Source organism: Nicotiana tabacum, chromosome 10 (assembly GCF_000715075.1).
Source record: "Nicotiana tabacum cultivar K326 chromosome 10, ASM71507v2, whole genome shotgun sequence".
Classification (NCBI taxonomy): domain Eukaryota; kingdom Viridiplantae; phylum Streptophyta; class Magnoliopsida; order Solanales; family Solanaceae; genus Nicotiana; species Nicotiana tabacum.
The window spans coordinates 127,243,822-127,251,938 of record NC_134089.1 but is presented as its reverse complement, the minus strand read 5'-3'; the positions used below and the strand labels follow the sequence as shown (position 1 = coordinate 127,251,938).

At 35.6% G+C, this 8,117-nt stretch overlaps 1 protein-coding gene across 1 annotated transcript; it reads left to right on the top strand.

Annotated features, from left to right (window-relative positions):
* The first annotated feature begins 623 nt into the window (after positions 1-623).
* Positions 624-2,939, top strand: LOC107812515 (transcription factor bHLH30-like). The gene is made up of 2 exons (XM_016637644.2): positions 624-1,286; positions 2,248-2,939. Exons 1-2 carry the CDS (start codon positions 1,017-1,019, stop codon positions 2,734-2,736), a joined length of 759 nt encoding a protein of 252 aa, XP_016493130.1. The 5' UTR covers positions 624-1,016; the 3' UTR covers positions 2,737-2,939.
* The last annotated feature ends 5,178 nt before the right edge of the window (positions 2,940-8,117 follow it).

Genomic DNA, 8,117 nt, shown 5'->3' with positions numbered 1-8,117 from the left:
TGACCAGCACAGCTAGCGTGAAGTATTTGTAAAGTTGTTTCATTTTCTTTATTTAATAAGATATTTTTTGTACATATTAATAATTTACAGCGAATTTTTTCGGTGAAGCAGTGTCGGATGGCACCGCTTACACCAAGGTGCATCCGCCCCTGCCCTTGTGGTCTGGTCAGGGACTGATGTAGTGTTTTAACGCCGGGTTCAATTGAACTCATAATTTTCGATGCGGAGCAAAAAATTATGTGTAAGATTTCAATAAAATTGTAAAAATAATAGATACGAACCCATAACTTTAAATATAATTGGTTCAATGCTAAAAACCTTAAAAGTTGAACCCATAGAGTTTAAATTCTAGATCCGCCTCTGGGTCTGGTCCTTCCCGGACCTCGCGCATAACAGGAGCTTAATGTACCGGGCTGCCCATATCAATATTTGCACCAAGATTTTATATTAAATGTCACAGACAGCTACTGTTCTAAGATTTTAATTTGGAACATTACAAATTTTTTATATGATTCGGTAGTCATTGCTGTCCCTTTAGCCATTTTAATATTATAATGAATTAGACTGTTGTACAGTCAGAGGCAAAAGATTTAGGGTTTAAATAGAGTAATTGCCAAAACCAACTATTATACCGTGACTGTCTTATCAATTAAAGTGTCACTCAGTTTTTCTGTCTACCTCTTCTATTTGAGGGACCCTTCAAAATCTCTCTGTTTATCTTGCAAGTGGAAGTTGGCTTATCACAAATTCTCCAATAATGTTTGAATTCAAGAAAATTTTCAATGTTACATATATTCTTGATCAGAAACTTTGTCAATAACCAAAAAGTTAGTTTTTTTTAGTGATGGAAGTTCCAGTTTGTAGCGGAACTGAAATAATAAGCAAACCTAGTCCAAGAATTTCTGTTTGGTCATCACCAACTAACCGTCCACCTGGTTTTCTTCTTTAACAACAAGCTGTAGACTGTAGTTGGTGTTTTTACACACTTAGTGTGTGTTTTGGAGAAAAAAACAAAGATGGAGTTTTTCAATTCTTTTAATGGGCATTATGAGGACTATGGTTTTCAGGGGATAATGACAAATGGGTCAACTTCATCTTCATCATTGATTTTGGATAATGAAAGAGGAGAGCTAGTTAAGGCAATGGTGAGACCAGGGGAAAAAGGGGTTAATCCAGAAAAAGCTTTGATTGCATTGAAAAATCATAGTGAAGCTGAAAGGCGGCGCAGAGAGAGAATTAATGGTCATTTGGGTACTCTGAGAAACCTTATTCCTGGCACTAATAAGGTAATTTCCTTTATTTAGTTTGTTTTATTTCAAGAATCAAACTTTGTCAGCTGTTTTATTTTCTTATTTTGAAGAGGGATTTCTTGATGTATATTGAAACTTGTGAAGATATTGATAAGCTTAAATTAGTTTGAGCAGAACTAAAAGCAGTCCCAGAGTTGTCTTTAGATTGAATTATAAGTACAAGAGGAGATTATTGTGTTTTTTATGTACTATACTTTAGATGTTAAGTGATTTCTTTGATTGATTGGATTGTTATGCAGCATCCTAAGTTAAGTTCTGTAACTAGAAGGCGAGCCTTAGCGTAACTGGTAAAAGTTGCTGCCTCTTGTGACCAGTCACATGTTCGAGCCGTGGAAATAGCCTATTGCAGAAATGCAGGGTAAGACTGCGTACAATATAACCTTGTGGGTCTATTGGTCCCACCTTTCCCCATACCCTGCATAGCGGGAGCTTAGTGCACCAGGCTGTCTAAGTTCTGTAACTTAAAGCCTCGGGATTTAGGGCTTCCCTATTCTTGGAAAGAGGGGCTGCCACTAGTTTTATGATAAGCAATATTAGATAAATGGTTTTAGAAATCTGGTTTGATTTTGCATGAAACACATTTCTAATTATGCCAGATTACTATACACAGCTGTATTTTAGAAGAAACTTAGATCTTAGCCAAGAGGCCGAGAAAGATATAAGAACAGGACAAGTTTCATCCATCTTATGTCTATCATAAATACCCGTACTGTTAAGTAGGGAAAAAATTCTTTTTCTTGGTATTTAAACTCATTGTTATATGCATTACTTGTATGTTTAAGAGGGGTAAAGGTGGGTGGGTTACTCCTAACTTATTTAAGATTACTTAACCTATTGATAATGACGAAGTTGCAGCAATTTTAGTGCCATTACTATTATAGATACCCTTTGAAGTTTCTTGAGTTTAATTCAAGCTGAATTTCATTTCATATTATAGATGGATAAGGCCGCTTTACTTGCCAAAGTCATCAGTCACATAAAGGATTTGAGAGTGAATGCAGCAGAAGCTACCAAAGGTGTTCTAGTTCCAACAGACATCGATGAAGTATGTGTCGAACAACAAGCAGAGGGATCTGGCGGAGCCACTTATTCTGTCAAAGCATCTCTGTGCTGTGAATATAAGCATGAGCTTATTTCTGATCTGCGACAAGCTCTGGATACTCTCCCCCTAAAAACTGTAAGGGCAGAGATCGCTACGTTAGGGAACAGAATGGTTAGCGTTTTCGTGATTACTGAGGGCGATGAAGGGAATACTAATGAAAGGTGCCAGCTTCTTGTAACTACTGTTCGTCAGGCTTTGAGGTCAGTGCTTGATAAATTTTATGCCTCTGAGGAGTTCTCTTCGAGAAGTACACTGTCAAGCAAGAGACGAAGAGTTTCACTCCTCGATTCTTCGAGCTCATCTTCTTTAGGCGATTTCTGGTGAAAAAGGCATCCTATTTACTGCTTTTTATTATTATTATCAAGTATTAATGTCGCGATCACAGGTTAATTAATAGCATATGTTTTAGCATGCATACCCTCTGATTAAATGGATGTGCATGCTCCTACATATGTCTGCCTTTGTAAATGGTAAATGTGTTGCACTAAGTTGCAACCAGAAAATATATATAAAAAATAATTCTGATGTAATCGGTGATTATAGTTCCTTCTCTTTTCTGATGTCGATGGCCAGAAAATTTATAAACAATATTGTGTAGATTTCTTTAAAAATACAAGTTGCCATGGGTATTGTCATGGTGTATTTTTTGTTTATTTGCTCTAAAATATTCAACCTTATATATATTCCTACTACATTGTCAGAGTCAAAAGAAAGGCTGGTGCTGGATTGATACTCCAACCCAAGTGCTATAATTGTTGGCTTGTGGCATGCCTTGTGGGTTCAGCAGTCTTTTTTTTTTCCCCTTCTTTCCAGTATAACCATCTCGAAGTTTACTGTTCGGACTAATTCACATTCGCATCAAACCTATCGAAAAGGTCAGCCAAATTCACTGCTGCACAATCATCGGCCGAGCTGTGTGTGGGGGATTGTAAATATCCTTGCATTGCATATTTAGGCTTCATGAAAATATTCAAATGCTAGAGGAGCTATCAAAACTTCAAAATTACCTTCTACTACAAATCAGAATTTCTATTATTAATGCATTGTATAATGTCTGGACCTTGAATTAGATTGGAGAGTCTGATAGGAAATCTAAATATTGTGGAAGGGGGCGGAAGATACTTTATTATATACAGAGTAACTCACGAAAATCTCTGAGTGCTCAAGCATCCAGTCAATTGAAATGAGGTTCAACAAAAAAAAGAATAGGACCTATTATTCCTACATGTTCCATTAGTAACATTTCCTCGAGATGTTACTGCAGATTTTGCCGATGTTTAATCTTTCCTGATTAGAAATCATATAGGAATTTCTATAAAATGAGCGAATTTATTGGATTGGTTTATTAATAGTTTTTGATCTTTTTGACTCTGAACCATTGATTCCACTATTATTAGTGAGGAATAACGGAACAATTCCTTTATATTTATAGAGATAGGGGACATAATTCATATGGATATAGTAAGTCGATGGATATAGTAAGTCTTGTTTGGGCTGCTTTAATGGTAGTCTTTACTTTTTCCCTTTCACTCGTAGTAAGGGGGAAGAAGTGGACTCTAAGGGTCCCTACTAATTGAGTTAAGGAAGCAAACTGTATCAATATCAATTGTTTTCTAGATTGTTACAACAGGTTTTGAACAAAATACAAATATCTTCATTTTGAAATTCCATTGGACTCGACTGGAGTAATGTATTATAGGAATCATCCTCTTTCAATCAAAGAGCTAATTCAACGATTCCCATATTTGTAGTTCGAAAGGAAGAGGATCCCATGAAATTTATTCGAACCTAATTCTTCCGAAATTTTCTATTCCAATCAACGGCCTCTTACCAGGTGATATTGAGGAGGGCCGGACCCTTTTTTTTTTTTAATTTATTTGTTTCTCTCTTTACTGTTCAAAGAACAGGTGGTTTTGTTTTGTGTATACGCACTTTGTATGAGAAAGAAAGGATATGTTACAACAACAATAAACCCATTATAATTTCACATGTGAAGTGTGAGGAGAGTAGTGTGTATCTTAGTAGACCTTACCCCTACTTTGAAGGAGGCGAATGTGAACTGTGAAGTAAGATTCAAAATTTCTTTCTTAGTTCATTTTAAGTAAATTAAGATTATGCTGCCAAGCCTCAGAAGGTTAGGTTGTTGAATAACAAGAATCAATGGTGAATCTCCAACTCTTCATCCTACTGTCCATTTGACTTCTGGCTAATAACCACATCTACTGCTCTTAGCTATATTGTGCCAAGTCATATTAGCAGGCAAATTCAATCGAGTTTATGTTCTTTGTACTGATAATTATAGATTGGCAGGTTAAATTTATCCACAATAATAGGTGAGAGTCTATTAGTGTAAAAGCTTTTTTATACACCAGTATATATAACTCACAATTAGCGAATTGATAAGTCGGAATTGGCGAATCGATTTATAAGTTGCATTAGCAAACGCAATTTATAAGTCGCAATTAGGCCCAAGTCGCAATCGAGATGCGGTTTACAAGTTGATTTTATAAGTCGCATTATGTAAATATGATTACATTTGTTAGCTTGTATTGTCAACGACTCCCTTTTATTGTTTCCGTCTATCTTAAGTCGCACCCTATTAATACGTTTTACATAATTCTTGTATTTCCTTAAAAACAATACAGCACTGGAATTAAATTATCCAAAAGTGCACACTTTGGAAAATTGGCCAAGCGTTTTTGTAATTTCAAAGAGGTTGTGCTTTTCCCATCCTTTCTCTTTTTGAATTGTACCCAACTCATAAATAAAATCTGCAAAAGTAGGAAATTCTTTAACTGGTTTCGCTGAAAAATATTAGTAACTGGTTTAGTTGAAAAATATCAAGTGCAAGGTACATGATGCGACATTTCAGCCTTTTGACGTTCAACCAAGTATCTCAATATAGGAACCAAAGCCCAATAATGCCCAACTCTTACCTTCTGAAATTTTTTAAGGACCAAGCTCTTTTCTGCTACGAACATGTTGTAATTTTTACTTTTTCGTTGTATATAACAAGCACAGGTAGAACTTGGATTGAAACTTACCTATATTCTTATAATAATGTGAAAAGAATCAACTTTCGTTACTATATTAAGTAGCACTGCACCGCAGAGGCGGATGCAAAGTATGGGCACCGGCTTCCCAGTACTTTTAGCGTGGAGCATAAATTTATGCGTAAAAATTCATTAATATTGCAATATATAACAATATGAGCTCCTAATTTTAAAAATAAAATGAGTGCAATGCTAAAAACCTTAAAAGTTGAACCCATAAAACGTAAATCTTAGATCCGCCTGCATCCTAACTGCAGTGCTAGTTATCCTTACCGGTCCAGATAGATGCTTATCAAGGCAAAAAACATACCCGTGTTTACACCAAACGAGGCCTTTTATCCTTAAGATTACATATCAAAGTGAGAGTCACATCACTTGACCATAGTTTATAAATTTTTATATAACGGACAAACGCCTTATATTTATTGATTTGATGTAGTTAAATTGTTTCTCTCAGCGAGCCTATTCTACACTAGCACATGCTTGGAAACTAGAGAGTTTGTGGTTCAGTAATACTTCCTTATTAATAGGACCTAACTTATCATACATTAATAATGTAATATAGCAAAATGTACAGTGTTAGTATAGTTTAACCAGATGTATATTACTTACCTCTTTTTTGTGTTACCGACTGACTTTTGTTTTACCAAATTACTCATAATTGACTTTTTCTTATAGTGTATTTTTTTCTTCATGGATATTGTTAATCATTGATGTAAGTTATCTGGCAGAGAAAGCATAAAAGAGCAACTCAGTATACAAAGTATCCAACATTCACGCAGGGACCGGGGGAGGGCCGCACTCTAAGGAGGTGTGATGTAGGTAACCTATCCAAATGCAAGTATCAGTGACTGATTTCATAGCTTGAACCCGCAATCTATAGGTCACATAGAGACAACTTTACCATTATCTGTTGCTCTAAGGTTCCCTTCCAGGTAGAAAAAAAATGAATAAATAAATTATCTTAAGGTTGGCTTCTTGGTTCTATTTTTACCCAATGCAAACTCAAATTGAGGTTTGTCAATCCAAAGGGTTGACAAGAGCAAGTTGGGTGTAAATTTTTTTTCCCTAAAGTATGAGAAGATCATCCACTGTAATTTAGTAAAATTGTTCTTTTTCCTCTTCTTACCATGAATTATTGGACCAAGTACATTGCTTCTTAGAGTGTGACCCAATTGTATTCGAGATGTCGGCAGATTAGGCAGCTCTAAGATTTTTTATATTTCGCGAAAGGCAGGTTGAAACTAATTAGCTTTTGAAGACTTTGTCAAGTCTTTCGCTGCAATGAAGTACCAAAATGTGAAGTGTTCCTTTCCACAACATTAAAAATAATGTTATATGATTAAATTATTTTATGGCTGTTTGACTCAAAAGATTTTAAACTCTTTTTAAGCAAATCAATCAAAGAAGATGAAGGGGTTAATTCTAGTTAAGGATAATTGACTCTAGATCCGAGATGAATAATATGAATTAGAAAATATAGCCGGATATAAATGTTGACGGCGATTATGGCCAGATTTAATAATATAAAGAAAGATGCATTAAGTAACAAAAATGTGAATAAAGGAAAAGATTCACCCGATCTTCAGTGAGACGGATCTTCTTTCATTTAATAAAGGTGAATGATAGATAAATACAAGAACCTTAGGACCCTTTTGGATCTGATGAAGATATGGGATCACAGATCCTCTTCTTTCTTTGGAGAGGAGTGTTTACATATTTTCTAGAAAGAGGAAGAGAGAGAGCCCCCCGTGGGAATTTCCTTTGCTTGTTATATATAGTCGAAATAACCCTCTTACCCCTGCCGCACTTGACGTGTTTGGGTAAGTGGGGTTTCCTTGTCGTGGGAAGGCATTGCCCTCGTTGTTGTGTCGAATGCCTTAAAGGAGGGATGGGGTTAACTCTATTGACCTCTTCTATCCGGTGGCAAGAATGGGGTCGTGCCACCCTGGTCGAAGTGGTCAGATTTTAACCAATACAATGGCTACTATTACTAGACAAGTTGAGTCATCTATTGTATCTTTACCTAGTTCATTGTCATAGGTAGAGGTGGCAACATAGTTAAAAGAAAATAATTATCTATCCATATTATCCATAAAAAAATTGGCTGGATAATGAACCATTTAAGTCGAATATGGATAAAGAACCATATTATCCACTTAGAAAATAGTTAACCAAATGGATAACTAATGTGTTTAATTTTTACATTTGGAAAGCCTCAAATTGGAGTTCCTCGAATTTGGAAGACATGGAATTCTATCATAAGTGATCATATTTAAGAAGCCATGGATAATATGGATATCCATATTATCCGCCGGATAAATCCATTTTTTATCTGTCTTAAATACGGGCCGGATCGGATAATTTATCCGTTTTGACCCGCTCATATCCGACCCGACCCGCCCGGCCTAGTCATAGGAAAGACATTGTCATTTTTCTTTCCATTTAATATCACAAATGATGAGTTTTTGTGCTCTCTTTTTGCGGCTGATAAGCAAGTTGGAGTTGAAAATTAACAACTATTCTTGAATTTGAAGTGGGATGGTGTCATTTGGAATTAGCATTTTGGACTATTTTGCATGAGAAAAAAGACTGAAATATGTTGCAAGAATATGGAAAAGTCTAAAAAAAAAAAAACTAATGTACTGAGAT

Excerpts from the sequence above, each read along its gene's own strand:
- LOC107812515 (XM_016637644.2), top strand. The coding sequence starts at position 1,017 with ATGGAGTTTTTCAATTCTTTTAATGGGCATTATGAGGACTATGGTTTT. Across the intron at positions 1,287-2,247 it reads TTATTCCTGGCACTAATAAG|ATGGATAAGGCCGCTTTACT; the intron begins GTAATTTCCTTT and ends TTCATATTATAG.